General features: G+C 39.6%; 1 protein-coding gene and 1 non-coding gene across 4 annotated transcripts in view; both read left to right on the forward strand.

Annotated features, from left to right (window-relative positions):
* The window catches only part of ckap5 (cytoskeleton associated protein 5), a 137,606-nt gene that overhangs the window by 103,912 nt on the left and 15,974 nt on the right, over positions 1-17,720 (forward strand). For all 3 annotated transcript variants that reach the window (XM_041196985.1, XM_041196986.1, XM_041196987.1), the window contains 6 exons: positions 4,327-4,506; positions 5,878-5,998; positions 8,579-8,758; positions 13,285-13,472; positions 16,004-16,082; positions 16,196-16,384. In XM_041196985.1, coding sequence (XP_041052919.1) covers positions 4,327-4,506; positions 5,878-5,998; positions 8,579-8,758; positions 13,285-13,472; positions 16,004-16,082; positions 16,196-16,384 — 937 coding nt within the window. The remainder of the gene's footprint in view (positions 1-4,326; positions 4,507-5,877; positions 5,999-8,578; positions 8,759-13,284; positions 13,473-16,003; positions 16,083-16,195; positions 16,385-17,720) is intronic.
* Positions 9,166-9,274, forward strand: LOC121283719. Its single transcript, XR_005944359.1, has one exon. It is a non-coding gene; the product is annotated as a small nucleolar RNA SNORD67 (small nucleolar RNA).

Below are 17,720 nucleotides of genomic sequence, written 5' to 3' on the forward strand. Positions count from 1 at the left end.
TTGCAGAACACCTGCGGTCTGTCCGCAAGAATGACCCAAACCTCCCTGTCGCTTGCCATTTTAACACTCCACCCTGCTCTCTTGCCCACATGTCTGTCCTTGGCTTGCTGCATTGTTCCAGTGAAGCCCAACGCAAACTGGAGGAACAACACCTCATCTTCGGACTAGGGTCTTTACAGCCTTCTGGACTGAATATTGAATTCAACAACTTTAGGTCGTGAGCTCCCTCCCCCATCCCCACCTCCTTTCTGTTTCCCCCTTTTTTTTCCCAATAAATTATAAAGATTTTCCTTTTCCCACCTATTTCCATTATATAAAAAAAAAACCCCACTAGAGCTATACCTTGAGTGCCCTACCATCCATTCTTAATTAGCACATTCGTTTAGATAATATCACCAACTTTAACTTTAACACCTATGTGTTCTATTGTACTATTGTCGTTGACATCTTTTGATGATCTGCTTCTATCACTGCTTGTTTGTCCCTACAACCACACCACCCCCCCTCCACCTCTCTGTCTCTCTATCTCTCTGCCCCCCCCCCCCGCCCCAACACACACCTTAAACCAGCTTATATTTCAACTCTTTCTTGGACTCGAACTCAAGTTCTGTCGAAGGGTCATGAGGACTCGAAACGTCAACTCTTTTCTTCTCCGCCGATGCTGCCAGACCTGCTGAGTTTTTCCAGGTAATTCTGTTTTTGTTTTCCTAACTATTCTAATCCCATTTTCCAGCACTAGGCCCATAGCCTTATATGTCATGGCATCGCAAGTGCACATCCAAATACTACTTAAATGTTATGAGGGTTTCTGCCTCTCCAACACTTCAGACAGTAGGTTCCAGATTCCCACCACCCTCTAGGTGAAAAAGATTCTTCCTCCCATCCCCTCTAAACTTCCTGCCTCTTACCTTAAATCTATGCCCCCTGGTTATTGATCCCTCCGCCAAGGGGAAAAGTTCCTTCCCGTCTACCCTATCTATATTCATAATTTTATACACCTCCCTCAATCTCCTCTGCTGCAGGGAAAATAAACCCAGTCTATCCAATCTCTGCTCATAACTAAAACTCTCCAGCCCAGGCAACATCTTGGTAAATCTCCTCTGCACATTCTCTAGTACAATCACATCCTTCCTATAATGCGGATTCCAGAACTGCACTCAATACTCTAGCTATGGCCTAACCAGCGTTTTATACAGTTCCAGCATAACCTCCCTGCTCTTATATTCTCTGCCTTGGCTAATTAAGGCAAGTATCCCATATGCCTTCTTAATCACCTGATCTACCTGTCCGGCTACCTTACGGGACTAGTGGACATGCACACCAAGGTCTCTGATCTTCGGTACTTCCCAGGGTCCTACCGTTCATCGTGTATTTCCATGCCTTGTTTGTCCTGCCCAAGTGCATCACCTCGCATTTATCTGGATTAAATTCCATTTGCCATTGATCAGCCCATCTGACCAGCCTGTCCATATCCTCCTATTATCTAAGGCTATCCTCTTCACTATTTACCACCCCACCAATTTTCATGCCATCCGCGAACTTACTGATCAACCCTCCTACATTTAAGTCTAAATCGTTTATATATACCACAAACAGCAAGAGATCCAACACTGATACTTATGGAACCCCACTGGACAAGAGCATTTGGTCACAAAAACACCCCTCAACCCTCTGCTTCTTGCCACAGCCAATTCTGGATCCAATTTGCCAAATTGCCTTGGATCCAGTGTTACCTTTGTTATCAGTCTCCTATGCGAGACCTTATCAAAAGCCTTACTGAAGCCCAAGTAGACTACGTCAAATGCATTGCCCTCATCTACACACTTGGTCGCCTCTTTGAAAAATTCAATCAAATTGGTCAGACATGACCTCCCCTTAACAAAGCCATGCTGACTGTCCTTGATTAATCCCTGCCCCTCCAAGTGTAGATAAATTCTATCCCTCAGAGTTGCTTCCAGTAGTTTCCTCACCACTGAGGTTAGACCGACTGGCCTGTAGTTCCCTGGTTTATCCCTTCCTCCCTTCTTCTTGAATAACGGTACCACATTGGCTGTCTTCCAGTCCTCTGGCACCTCTCCTGTGCCAGAGAGGTATTGAAAATTATTGCCAGTGCCCCTGCTATCTCCTCCCTTGACTCACTCAACAGCCTGAGCGTGGAGATTTATCTATTTTTAAGCCTGCCAGACCACTCTGAACCCCCTCCCTTTCTATGCTAATTTCTTAAATTATATCGCAGTCCCTCTGCCTGATTTTCATCCCCACGTCCTCCTCCTCACTTGTGAACAAAGAAAAGAACAGCACAGGAAACAGGCCCTTCGGCCCTCCAAGCCTGCGCCGATCATATTGCCTGTCAACTAAAACATTTTGCACTTCCGGGGTCCGTATCCCTCTATCCCCATCCTATTCATGTATTTGTCAAGCTGCCTCTTAAACACCACTATCATACCTGCTTCCACCATCTCCTCTGGCAGCGAATTCCAGACACTCAGTATCCTCTTGCGTAAAAGCTTGCCCGCACATCTCTATACTTTTCTCCTCTTCTGAACACCAAAGCAAAGTATTCATTTAGAACCCAGCCTACATCTTGTTCCAAACACAAATTACCATTGTGGTCCTTAATGGGCTCTACTCTTTCTCTAGTTATCTTCTTATTCCTAATATACTTCTAAGATAACTTTGGATTTTCCTTTATTTTACCTGCCAATGTTTTTTCATGCCCCCTTTTGGCTCTCCTAATTTGCTTTTTAAGTTTCCCCCCTACACGTTCTATACTCCTGTAGGACTTCTGCTGTTTTGACCCCTCGGCATCTGCCATCCCTTTTTCTCTATCTAATCCTGTGTATCCCTCGACATCCAGGGTTCCCTGGATTTGTTGGTCCCACCCTTTATCTTTACTGGCATATGTTGTCCCCGTACTCTCCCTATTTCCTTCTTGAATGAGTCCCTCTGCTCCACTCCCGTTAAAGTAGCTTTCCTCTGGGTTCTATGGAAGAGACATTTCAGTTTAGGATTACTTTTGCAAGCTTTCCTCTTCATATTATAAGCAATTTATTCACTTGGAAAAGTAAAAAGTGTTGAAGCTTGGTGTTGAAATAAATTATACTTGTATAAAAGCAAAATACTGCAGATGCTGGAAATCTGAAATAAAAACAAAATGCTGGAAAAACTCACCTGGTCTCTCAGCATCTGTGGAGAGAAAAACAGAGTTAACGTTCCGAATCCGTATGACTCTTCAGAGCACGTTATAATTATACTTGTACTTGGTTATTAACTGCAGTGAAGCAGATACTGCAAACCAGTGTGTTAAGAGCAGGATGCTGTTTTCTTTGCTTAATTTTTTTTTTGTTCTTTGTCTGTTGCTTTTGTAATTGTGCTTATTGTCTAAATCTGTCTTCTGACTTCTTTCACGGCATTTCCTTGGAAAGAATAATGTATCGAACCTATCGAATGTAAGTAAAACTTGTTCTTGGTTGTAGGTTGACTGTGCACTGCTATCGAACCAGCATACTAACTTTCATTCACAATTGTTAAGAATTCTTAAATTCTGTAGGTTACTTGTATATAAAGGGGAAAAAAGTAGTTTGTATTTTCCAGAAACTTTCAGTTGTTAAATTTGTCCTGTTATATTGGTGTATGTAAGTTCCAAGAGCTGAAGAAATAGCAAGTGCACAGTCTGGTGTCATGTATTTCAGCTGCAGAGCTAGTTGCACAGTATTATTTAAAGCCACTTTGACAGATTTAACTTTTGCTTCAAGAACATTTTTAAATACAAAGTAAGGCAGTCCACAAAATGCACTTAATTCCTTCAATGCCCTTTTTGGATCTCTTAATATTAGGGTGGCTTCTATTCAGTCAATAATATGGTGAAGTTTAAAGAGAGTGTATAACTAAGTTGTATAAATCAGAAGTTCCCAGGTTTGCTAGCAGGTCTCAGCCAGGATGTTTTGAGTGCTAAAATTGGCTTTCCTATCCCTAGGCAAGGGAGGAGAAAAATTGACTGGTGGTTTTGCTGCTGATTTTCTGTCCATGTGAACTTGACGGTACTTGTTCATGGAAATTGCTAAAAAATAGGCTCTTGACCAAGTTACCAGAAAGGAATTGGAGCTTGTTAAACCCTAGCTCAGTTGGAATTAACTTTTGAGTGGGGGGGTGGGGGAGGTGAAATAAGATAGTTAGTTTCTTTTATTAAATTTCTTCTATGTTCTGAATAGGTTACAAAGCTTAAGTTAAGATATGTACCACTTTGAGTGCTTGGAGGTGTTTCCCACTGTAAGGAAAAATATTGGATCATTATTAACACTCTTCTGCATTAAAATTTTTTTGCAGTCAAGCACGCTCCAATAGTTCGCACTCCACATCTGAATCTACTCCCATGATTCCAAGAGAGTTCCAGTTGGATCTCGATGAAATAGAAAATGACAACAATGCTGGCGGATGTGAATTACCAGACCTGGTGCAGCACAAACTTGATGAGCTCTATGAACCAGTTTGCATTCCAGAACCAAAGTAAGTCACCAATGTATTGACAGGAATTGAAAAATCCTTGTGAAAGTAAAAGCTGTGCTTAATCTTTTATTGATATCTGTACTCTATTATATTCCATCGTTCTACTTCATTTATTTTTTTATTTTCTAAAGTGTAGATGATGTCCTACTTTTACATACCAATGTGCACCACCTCACATTTACCTCGTTTCAATTAATTTGCTATTTCCCTGCCTAGAAGTTTGCTCAAGTTGACAAGCAGCTACTTCAAGATCTGATGATCAAAACAGTGGATAGGGAAAAGGCAAAACTGGAACTTAATTGAATCCTTCATTCAGAGATCAACTTTTGGTGGCATTTTGAATTTCAGTATAATCTAGACAATGTCAGAACTGTTTAAATCTATGACTATGATTGACTTTTTGCTCTTGTATATCCTTGCAGGAGCACATTCATAGCACAATTACCTGACTTTATACTGCAGGTTTTTGTTTTCCTTGCCTCAAAGCAAAACTCTCTATTGCTTATGCATCCTTTCATCCTTCCAAGAAGGATGAAATGAATGTGATGATTAGAATGTATGATGAAAACCAGAGTTTGTGCAGAGGTTAATACTTTGTTTCCCTTAACTGGCAATTGAAATGGAAGCAGTGCCATTTTGTGTACTTTGCCTGTGATTTCCCAGAATATATCAAATTAGGCTAAAATTCTACTGTGTATGGATAATGTATGAATTGAAGAGCAAGGATCCTTACAGGTAAATTCTTTCCAATTTTAACAGCTGTAGTTACGTACTACTCTACTGGTGCAGTCTTTCCACCTTGATCTGCTAAATCAATTGCATGCTGCTGAGTCTGTTAACAATTAGCGACTTGACCCTGTAGTTTTGAGTACCTTGGCCAACACTGGGGACATGACTACATCAGTGGTAGCACACTGATCTAAACCATTTATAAGTCATTTTAATTAAAAGTAAGCTGCATCACAGCCAACACCTAGCTGTTGGAAATGCTGTATGGTTTGATTGTGCCATTTATTGGCTTTCCTTCTGGTTTTCTTCATGCTGCTGCTTCACAAGCTTCATCAAATGCCACCAAAAATTGTTAGGAAATGAACACCAAAATATGAAAACATCACCAAGAGGCAGGCACCCTTTGTGCCTTTGCATTTCATTGGCATAGCTGTTGGCAGTACTCATGGGGTAATTATAATTCAAAAATTAAAACATCTTGTACATTAAACCTACTGGGAACAAGGGGCTAGTGCAAGTGCCAGCCACAAGTAACATACTGAATGTTGAACATGTTTGCAACAGTACAATCTTATTTTGAGGTTGCAACATGAAAATTTTGATAAACTCTTAAGCTTCTTTAATTTCCTTAAATGTTTTCAGAAATCGTTCAGTTTCTCCACACTTTGATGAGATACATGGCAGCACTGATTCTACTATCAATTTTGTTGTGTCGCAGGTGGCAAGTAGTGATATTAACACCAGCATACAGGCTCTTGCCCAGGTAGGAAATCAGTGTTTCCTGTGGAGGTGGCCATGTAACTGAATACTTGCTTATTTTCATTAATATCTGTGCTTTTGGGTAAGATATTAATGTCCCAATTCCCTATTTGGGCTTTTAAAAACTGGGAATTGTTAGTATTAGGCAAATGAGCTCGAATGAACCAAAGGCCGCCTTCAAATGTCTTGCCTGAAAGAATTTTGTACATTTGAAGTATGAAATCAACCTTTGGCCGAGATACTTTTTGTTTCAACAAAGCCAGATAATTAAAGATGTTGCATCAACAACTGTCAAAATTCTGGAATCTGTCATTAGGTGCAAACCTGACGGCTACCCATTTCACAATAGCCTAGTAACTGTTGATCAGAACAAATTAGAGTCATCTGCTTGGATATTTTGAGTGACATACCAAATTGACGTCATTGTTACTTTTAATCTTTTAATAAGGAAGAAAGGTTAAGGGCATTATCTATGGAAGTGGATAAAGTATTGGCTGAAAGAGGAAATCATGGCTGCTAGGGAAGTGATGTCAAGCTGGGGTACCATATTAAGACGGGTGCTTAAGAAATCAATGGAAGGGCCTGTTTCTTCTAATTTTAATCTGCATTAACATTCTGGATTTTTTAATTCAGTGGGAGACAAGTTGGGTAGATTTATAAATTTATTAAATTGGGCAGAAGGAGAAAGTGTATAATAAGAGTCTGAAGGACAAATACAGAAAAATAATGGCATGAAATTTTTAGATGTTTTAAGGCGTTGCATGTGAGAAGGAAAAGAATGGGTAAACATAATGAATAGTATAGAACTAGATTCAGTTCTGGTCTCCTGAGGCACCAAAGAAAACCCAAGGACTGAAATATGAAAAGGTTTTAGGAAAAACTTAGGATTCATGCTCTTGCAAGGAGGCAAATGAAGGGGTGTTGAAGGTTTACATGGTAATTAAGTAGAATAAAAAGAGCAGATTTATCAGGATAATATCAAGGCAGCAATTGACTGAGTATGGCGTCAAGGAGCCTGAATAAAAGTGACGTCAGTGGCGGGTGATGGCGGGAGGAAATTCCACTGGTTGGAGTCATACCTCGGCACAAAGGTAAATGGTTTTTGGATACCAATCATCTCTGTCCTGAGAAACCTGTCCAGCAATACTCTGGGGCTGTGTCCAAAGTTCACCCACCTTCAGCTCCTTCATTAATGACTGTCCCTCCAAAGTGTTCAGCAACATTTGCAACTGATCTGAACAGTCTGTGTCTGCATGCAGCAAGACCTGAACAATCAGGCTTGGGCTAATAAGTAGCAAGTAGCATTTATGCCATGCAAGTGCCAGGGAATGACCATCTGCAAAAAAGCAGAGTTGCCTTTTGGTATTCAGTAGCATTACTAACATTAAATCCCCCAGCTCCAGCACCCTGGGAAGCCACCATTGACCTGAAACGTAACCACAGTATTTATTTGATTGGTTAAAAGAGCAAGTCAGGGTCTGGGAACTGTGTTAAGTAACTTGACCCCTAACTCTCTTTCAACCATTAAGTCAAGAGTGATGGAATACTCTTCGCTTGCCTGGATGACTGCAGCTCCAACAACACAAGCTTGATACCATCCAGGACAAAGCAGCCTGCTTGATTGATACCCTGTCCACCAACTTAAATGTTCACTTCCTCCACCACCGGTGCAAAAGTAGTATGTACCATCTACAGGATGCAATGCAACCATTTGCCAAGACTTTTTTGAAAGCACCTTCCAAACCATAGCCTCTACCAGGTAGCAGAGAAATGGGAACACTTACAACTACAAGTGTCCCTTCAAGTCCCACATCATCCTGACCCGGAAGTATAGCACACAGCTTTTTCATTGTTGGGTTAAAAATGTAACTCCTTACCTAACCGCACTGTGGGTGTACCTACACCCCATGGATTGGAGCAGCTCAAGAAGGCAGTTCACGACCACCAACACATCAAGGGCAACGAGGGATGGGCAACGAATGCTGGCCCAGCCAGCAAAACCCACATGCCATGAATGAATAAAGATAAAACTGCAGTGGTTCAAGAAAGCCACTTACTACCACCTTTTTAAGGCAATTGGGAATAGGTGATAAATGGTAGCTTTGTTATGAATAACTGAATTCAAGTTATGCGAAGAGATTGAAGAAGCTGGGTTTGTTCTTAGAGCCAAGAAGATTGAGGGGAGACTTGGATACTCAATAACAGGTTTTGATCAAACCTATAGGGAGGAATTATTTCTTCTGGCAAGTGAGCTGGTAGCCACAGGTCATGGATGTAAAATAATTGGCAAAAGAACTGGAGGGAAATTTTCTTCACAGAATGGCAGTAGCTGAAATTATGGTGGAATCAGATTCTACAAAGGGCAGTTGGACATTTGCTTGAGGGTTTTGGGGGGCTAGGGAATGGGGCTAATTGGATAGCTCTTAGGAAGAGCTGGCACAGACAAGATTGGACGAATGGCAGACTCTTGTGCTAAAAGATTCCATAATTCTATAAGTCTTGGTAAAATGATCCATTGTCTATATTGTATTCAGGTTCTCTTGCATGAATTATAGCAAATTAAGTAATCTTGCTTGGCTTTCAGATTGACGAAGTTTTGCGACAGGAGGATAAAGCTGATACCATGTCTGGTCACATTGACCAATTTCTCATTGCAACCTTCATGCAACTTCGATTAATTTATAACACACACATGGCTGATGAAAAACTTAACAAGACAGAAATCCTGAAGCTTTATAGCTGTATCATTGGGAATATGATTACGGTATAGTTTCTAATGCCATTTTGAAATATTGTATTGTGTAAGACATTTATATGCAGTCAATACCATGACTTTTTTGTGAATTTGGAAAACCCTATTCTAAATTTATACTGCATGAGTTGGACAAAATAGATGCTTGCTTGACACCAACGGGCATTATGCACACAGCAAAAACTAGGAACAAAAATGGGCAAATATCTAAAAACATTAAATTTAAGAAGTCGTCAATGTAGTGGGCATTATTATATTTATAAACCTTAATTTCTAAAATCCAATGGAAAAGAATATTCCATTGAGCCCATAGACCTGTATTTTAAAGCTTTAATGAACCGGGGCCTAACATTTGTCTAGAATGTGTCTATTAAATTGAGGGAAAATAAATAGTTTTGTGTAGATTTTCCTGGCGAGCATGTGAGAGTGATGAGTTGCACTATTGAAGGAGTAGTAATGCAGTGACATAGCTGCTCCTTTCTGAACCCTGAGGACTAAACAATGTGCACAGGGGCCATCTGACTCACAAATTTGATGCTATATAGAAAAATTTGAGTGTTCGGATATTTAGGTGAAACATCTTAAATTTATGTAAGAGACACCTGGACTCCAAACCATTAAAAATTTGGGAGTTGTGGGAAAGAGCAACACCAGTGTTGACATGTCTAGGCAAAGTGGAAGAAAAACAAAATTCATGTTTAATATTAGCCTGACTTAATCAGAAATTAGACTTGGGAACCGAAGGAAAATTGAAGCATTCTAAACACATGGCGTTGTCAGAGCTGGAAGTTAGACCCGCAATGAGGGGGGGATAAAATTGAAATGAACTAGAAGACCCTGGGAATACCCAACAAGATTGCTCGTATCTGAAAAGTTTTCCTTTTGGTAAATGCTTTTGAAGTGGTGAATCTGATGCTACCACTTTTATGACTTTTCTAAAATAAAAGGAAAGTGACCACTGGTAACTAGCATATTTGACTTTCCAAAAATAAAATGATTGGAAGGTGTGCGGGAAGAGCTGCTGTGAAGTGCAATGTGCTGAATGTTATACAAAGGTCCTTTCAGGCAGCCACTGAAAAGGAATTGGATCAAAAGGTGAACTCAAAAAGAAACCTATTCATACATTTTTCAGCTCACCATGCTGTCGGTGAGGAACTCTTAGTACCTGCTGTTTGCTGAGTGAGTACTCAAACCCATACTTGTAGTGTCTAATGATTAATGGCTGTCTTCCTGTACTAAGAGGAAGAAAGGGGTCTCTTTGGCATTGAGGTGACATGCTTGGTGATGGAAATTTTAACCTACAGATGTAATTTTTACCTAACCTATCTAGATTGGATCAGCCTCCTGCTTTGACAATTGTCACTATGGAAAATTGCAATCTCCTGTCGATGGGTTAGATAGTTGAATTGATGCCTTGTTGCCCAAGCCAGGCAGGTGCCCCACATCCTGCAGTAGTCAGCATAACTTGCTATTGGTAACTAAAAGGGAAAGCTGGTCTCTATTGGCTGGGAATCATTTTAGTTTGTTTGCTTTTATTATTCTTGCTTTCGTGTAACCATTCATGCCATTGCCTAAACAGTTAAGTGGTCCCACCTGGACAACAAATAGGCTTACAAATCTTCTGTGCGATAGCAGTTAAACTTTACCCCTCAATATACTATATTCTCTAAACTTTCTAGACTAAATTGCATGTCTCCCTAGAAGTGGGTGAGAATGTACATTTCACGTGAGGCTAAGAGAAACTTAAACTATAGGTGCCCCACCTTCCCAATGGGTCCACACATTATCCTGTTGAGTAGGGCACCCGCATTAAGGAAGGGAGATTTTTTTTTTCAACAAAGCAGATCAGGTCTGATTATCAGGATCTCAACAGTTATATGGGCAGTGGGTTGCAGGGTGGGGATGCGGTGCAGTGGTTTGCAGAGGCAAGAAGTAGCAGCATCGCCTGTTAGGCATAACTGGCTGGGAGCTGGATACGTGGTCAGAAGAGGTGCATAAGGTATGTGTTGTAGTTTCAGATTTTGTTTGGTGGCTGGAGTGTTTCTCCGAGTCTCTCAAAGAAGCAGAGGGCCTCCATTGAAAGGGATACTACTGTACTGTGGCCACTGTCCCTCCCCGTCTCCCCATAAATATTGGGACCAAGGCTTACAGCTTTGGTACTGCTTTCCACGCATGTAAGAATTTAGATTAATTATCAGTAAATAGATTGTACTGAGAAATTAATGGGGCTAAAAGTCATAAAATCCCTTGGACCTAATGGCTTGCTTTTTAAGAGGTAGCTAGAGGTAATTAATGCACTGGTTTTTGACCTTTCAGAATTTCCTAGATTCTAGATGGTTTCTATGGAAAGTTGTAAATGTAATCCTGCTGTTCGATAAAGGCTGAAGAGAGAAAATGCAAGTATAGACTAATTAGCCTGATATCAGAGAAAATGCCAAATCCTATTATTAGGGACATGATAGGACATTCAGAAAATCATAATATAATTTGGCAGTCAACATGGATTTATTGAAGTAAAATTGTGTTTGACAAAGCTGTTAAATTTTTGAGGTTGTAATTCAAAGAGTGAATGTAGTGTATTTGGATTTTCAATTTCATTTGATAAGGTGCCACACAAGAATTATTACACAAAATTAAGGATTAAGGGATTTGGTGTAATACATTTGCATGGATTGAGGGATTGTTAAATGGAGAGAAAACAAGAATAAACAGGTCACATTTAGGTTGGCAGTTTGTAACTAGTGGGGCACCACAAGGATCACTGTTTGAGTCTTGACTATTTACAATCTATATCGATGATTTGGATGCAGGAATGGAATGTAATGTATAAGGCAAAGTGAATAATGAGGAGGGTGCAAAGAGGCTGCAGGGAATTAGAGAGTTTAAGTGAGTGATCAAGAAAATGGTAGATGGAATATAATTTGTGAAGTTATCCACTTTGAAAGGAAAGATAGAATAGCAGAATATTTTTTAAATGATACATTAAGAAGTGTTGATATTCAGAGGGACCTAGGAACTTTGTGATTCATGTACAAAGGCTAACATCTTGATACAACAAACTTGGTGATACCACACCTGGAGTTCAGTCTCCTTTCCCAAGGAAGGGCATACTTTGGAGGGAGCGCAGTAAAGTTTTGCTACTGATTCCTAGGATGAGGGGATTGTCTAAGAGGAGCGATTGAGCAGATTATTCTAGAATCTAGAAGGATGAGGGGTGATCCCATTGAAGCATTAATTCTTGAGAGCCCTTGCAGGCTAGATGTTAGGAAGATGACTCCCCTGGCTGTGGAGTTGAGAACCGAGTCACAGTATGAGTGAGGGGTTAGCCATTTAGGACTGGGATGAGACATTTCTTCACTTGCGGTTGTGAAGCTTTGGAATTCTGCAGCCCAAAAGGCTGTGGATGCTCAGTTGTCCAGTATATCCTCGACAAATCATTAGATTTTTGGCTAATAAAGGACCTAGTAATATATGGGGATGGTGCTGGAAGTGGAATAAAGTAGATCATCCATGATATTGAATGACAAAGGAAGGCCGAATGGCCTACACGTTTACCTGTTTACTTTCTTATCCATGTAGAATAGGCAAGTGGGTTATATTTTCTGGAGATGATGTTTAGGGGTGATCTAATCAAGAGAATTTGCAGGATAGGACAGGAGCAGCCTTTTTTCTTAAATACAGAGTAAGAACCCATTATCATGTGAGATTTAAGATGGTCAAATGTGAATCCAGGAAAATTTCGTTGAGGGGTCATAGATGCAAAATCAGTTGAGATATATAAAAGAAGTTAATATGCCTAGGTTCATCAAATCACTTTTACCATCAGTGGCAATTGGAAAACCCAGGCCACAGTATCCTGTTGTTCTGAAAATGTTTTTGCCCAAAGATCAAATTATTTCATAATTCAAGTAAGGAGATTTTTATAAAAATGGCACAGGAGGCTTTTTGTATGATTTCAACTCAACATAATTAAAATTGAACAACTTTGGATTAAGAGTAGACTAATAATTAGGAGGTTATGGTTGTGAACAAGTGGAAATTTTGGCTTTAAAGGAGAGCTACCTCAGCTTTCAAAAGAATGGCATTGTAGCTTGATAGCTCAATGTTTTACTGCCAGCAAAAGTTGAACCTTGTGGAAATGTTCCTGAATTACAGTAACTACTGTTTGGATTTAGTTTGCAAGTGCTGTGACTTATTATGTTTGGTTGGGTTATCATGCTATGTTTGGTTCCCTTGTTGGGAATCTTGTACAGGTGTAAGGCTTGGCCTGAGAAATTGTAAGAATCTTCCTTTTCCTTTTTGTACTGTGACCCAGAAGTGTGTCAAGTGTTTTCAGATTCGTCTTCCACTCAGGACATTGAGTGATTTTGAAAACTGACGTTTACTAGTTAATTAAAGGATCCTCTGAATAGAAGGTTATTTAGTATAACAATTTGTTCACTTAGCTGACCCCCATTACATCACAGAAGCAAACTGCTTTTACATAATCACTTTCTTTCTCATGATCTGTTAAGAAATTATTTTTCATCTTTATTCAGTTGTTCCAAATAGAAGCATTGGCCAAGGAAGCTTCTATGGGAGTTTTGAAAGATCTGATGCATGGATTAATATTATTGATGCTGGATTCACGTTTAGAAGATCTGGATGAAGGCCCACAGGTTATACGATCAGTCAACCTGCTGATGGTTAAAGTTTTGGAAAAATCAGATCCAACCAACATCTTGAGGTAAAAGGGAAAAACTTGAATTGATTACATAGCTATATTAGATTGTGGACACTTGAGAAGTTTCTTGAAGCTTGTCCCTTTTGGAACTTGGTTTAGGAATTATTATTTTAGTGAAGTGCCATCTGCATTTGAAAGCATTTCATTATGGTACAATGGGCTATTTGAAGTTTTAAGCACAAAATCTGAAATAAAAATAAAATGGTGGAAATACTCAGGTCGGGTAGCATCTGTGGAGTATTGAAGTTTTGTGAATATTAGTGGAGGCCTTTCTGGAACAGGGTAGTAACCTTATGAAACTTTTGATTGGTAGTAATTCAAGCCACTTCTAACGACCTTGGCCACATCATGAAGGGAAAATTCGAGATGAGTACCACATATTTTCTTGTGGAGAAGGCAGGAATTTGAGGTCAGTTACAGGTCAACATACAGAAACGCTGCCTTATTTGGCACCTAGGGAAAGCTGGACTGAAAACTGTTGCCTATGTCTAATTCAGAACAATGATGAGCCTAATTGAGTTTTTAAATCAAACCATTTTTGAACAAATTGTAAAATGGAAATATCCTTTGATAAATCAAATGGATCAGTTTTACTAACCACTCCTCATAATATAAAATCACATTAGTTCCACTGTCTAAGTCGGTTGCACACACTTGTTTGTGTGTGCTGTCCATTTCAGCCCATGACATCTCCTGCTTAAAGTGCACAGTTTTAGTTTTTCCCCAACATTTTTCAACTTTAAATAGCTAGACAGTTGCCATCACCTAAGTAACTCATGCACTGAAACTGTTGTGTTCTTTGCCACATTTGAACTAGTGGAATGAAGTCTAACGTTTAACCCCAAATCACCAAGGATCACTGGAGAATGTACAAGATGCCTTCCCTATATGTACTTCACCTCAGAAGTCAACAAACAACACACCATTAATCCACTGCATGCAGCCTAAATTTGCTATGTATTTAAAGATAAAATATAAAAACACTGGCAAGGTAGCTCAGGGGACTAACCTGACTTATACATCTGAAACTAGGTTAGTTTTTCAGCTTCTCTGAGCATGTTCTTGGTATCTGGTAATACATAAGATTTTCTTGACAACTTGAGTACAGAAGTAAAGATGCCTTCCTGCAATTGTATAGAGCATTGGTGAGACTGCACCTGAAGTATTGTGTACAGTTTTGGTCCCTTTTCCTAAGGAAGGAGTGCAACGGAGGCTCATCAGACTCATTCCTGGGATTGTGGGATTATTTTATGAGGAGAAATTAAGGAAACAGGGCCTGTATTCTCTAGAGTTTTGAAGGATGAGGGGTTACCTCATTGAGACTTACAAAATTTTTACAGGGTGTGACAGGGAGAATGTAGGTAAGATGCTTCCCCTGGCTGATGAGTCTAGAACCAGGGACATAATCTCAGAATAAGGGGTAGGCCATTTAAAACTGAAATGAGGAGGATTTTTTTCACTCAGGATGGTAAATCTTTGGAATTCTCCACCCCAGAGGCCTGTGGAAACTCGATCATTGAGCATGTTCAAAGTAGAAATCAGATTTCTGGAGACTGATGCAAGGAATATGGAGCGAGCGCAGGAAAATGGTGTTGAGATAGATGATCAACCATGATATGATAGAATGGTGGAGCAGGCTCGATGGGCTGAATGGCCTACTCCTGTTCCTAACGAAGCAGATTTAGAAAAATGGCTAGGTAACTGCCATTTATTCATTTCTTCTCTGCTGTTGAAAGGGTCTCTGAAGATGCATCTAACCAGATGAGCATCACAGTTCTTCAACTTGACATCCACCAGATCCAAGCTATTTCTGTTGATATGATGTCAGCTTCAAACATCAACTGGGTACTCCACAGCCCTTGATGCAGTTTTTTTAAAAAAAAAAGCACCTTCTCTATTTTAAATCTCTTATGTTTAATCTTAAATAGATGTTCCCTTTTTCCAGACCTAACAACCATTGGCAACTGTTTTTTAGGTGCATGGACTTAGACTTTGTATGTGAAGAAATAGCAGCTAGATATGTTGCAAGGTGGTCTTATTTAGGAAGTGAAATCTTTGTAGAGCACAACTTCCAATCGTCACCTATTTTTGACATTGTTTGAGAAGCAGTGACAACTATTAGGTTGTTCTTTATTGGAATGAGTAATTATTTTCATGTGAAAATTGGAAGGTCATTAAGGTAATTGTGCTAGTTTGGAGTCACATGTGGTTCAGACTGAGTAAGGAAAGCAGATTTCCTCCCCTGAAGAACATTAGAGAACCAAGATTAGAGAGAGAAGAAGCGATCCGCCCATTTTGGAAGCATGGTTGACTCCCATGATGGGGGCAGCTAAATTATAAGCACCCTAATGATTATTAATGAAGCATTCGTTGGAAGTAAGAGATAGAAGGAAGAAACCATTAAATTATGGCCGTGCATCCAAATACTTGTTTCTTTAACTAATAACTACTTTTTTTTGTGCATTATAGTATAGCTTTGTGCATTACCATGCATTCTTTATCGATGTTGCCTAAAGGAAATCTTTGCTTTGCAGTTCCTTGATTGTGCTTCTGCAGGATAGTCTTTTGGCTACAACAAATAACACTCCCAAGTTTTCAGAGCTAGTTATGAAGGTAATGTGTCAGTAATACTTCAAACATAAATTTGAACTTTCCATTTTTTTGTTTTTGCTTCTAAAATTCTTTACATTCAAATTAGTTGAGTTCTGTTCATTATATTTTTACAGTGTTTGTGGCGCATGATACGCCTTCTCCCAAGTAATGTGAATATTATCAATGTCGACCGAATTCTTTTGGACATACACAACTTCATGCGGGTTTTTCCAAGGGAGAGGTTAAAACAAATGAAGAGTGATCTTCCCATGAGGACACAGAAGACGTTGCTTCATACGCTTTGCAAGCTATTGGGGCCGAAGGTTTGATGACTGATTTGATATTTATTGCTTAATAACTAATGCAGCCATTGATATTTCATGTTAGAGAACATATTGCCAAGAAGTTTCCTGACATCCAAGCCAGTCTTTTTAGTTGTATGACGTACCAAGAGTAAATGGTAAGAAAATCAGATGGGAGAATCCTATTTAATTTCAGTTGGAGATGTGGACTTATTTTCAGTTTTTAGAAATGGAAATCTGTTATGTGGTTCCATGTAGATCTCTCCTATCTTCAAGCTTTTTCCTCCTATAATTAATTGTCATCAGGATGCCTGAAGGCCAGCAGCTGCAATAGACACCAGACCTGGCAAAAGAGTAAATTATAATCATGTTCTTCAAGTCTGAGAGTCACAAGGTGGACTTTTATTTTAAAAAATGCTCTCTCTCTCTTTCAATAGATATGCTAGTTTCTAAGTGCGCTTTTCGTTGCCCATGGAATGAGATGTACATTTATGCATAAGCAAAGAGGTTTCAACAATTTTAAATACTGAAATCTACCCCCCCCCCCCCCCTCCACTGTCACATGAGCTGGGACTTGTTTATGAATTGAGCAAAAATTATTTATTTGTTTCAGGAAACCTCATCCCGCCCTTGGATGAGGTTTCCTGAAAAACGGAAGGCCGCTTGGGCTCTTTGCCTGCCTGCCAACCTTGGGATGCACGCCCAACTTCACCACACTTCACTTTGTGTGTCAGCATGTCAGGCCCACTCCCACACATCGTTGTCAAAATTCTGGCCATTGTTTCTAAACTTCACCTGGCTAGGTAATGCATTTCACCCCTCCTTTGAAAACAATCTAGTCTGGTTTATTTAAAAATGCAAATGTCCTTCTACATCTTCCTTTCTAAACTTCCCTATGTTCGCATCAAAGCCTTCAGACCAGCTGCTTTTAATCCAATTAAGTCTCACCACATGCACACGCACATATACGCGCACACACACACGCACTATTTTACAATAAATTCCAATAACATTGGGAATTATTATATCCTCTTGGCACTCCTAACATAGCCAGATTTAGATGTACACAAAGTTCTGTGGTGGTCAGTTACATAAATAATTCCACAAATGTGGGCGAGTGAAGAGTGAATGCCTTGTTTAGGTTTAACTTTTATTTCTCTCTAAGCAGAGATATAATTGTACCCACCATTGGACTTAAAACAACTTGCATTTATATACAGCCTTTAGGTAGTAAAATGTTGCAAGATGCTTCACAGGAGCAGTATCAGACAAAATTTGACACCGAGCCACATGAGATATTAGAACAGATGATCACAAACTAGGTCAAAGGTAAGTTTTAAAGAGCATCCAAAAGGAA

Source organism: Carcharodon carcharias, chromosome 10 (genome assembly GCF_017639515.1).
Source record: "Carcharodon carcharias isolate sCarCar2 chromosome 10, sCarCar2.pri, whole genome shotgun sequence".
Classification (NCBI taxonomy): Eukaryota; Metazoa; Chordata; class Chondrichthyes; order Lamniformes; family Lamnidae; genus Carcharodon; species Carcharodon carcharias.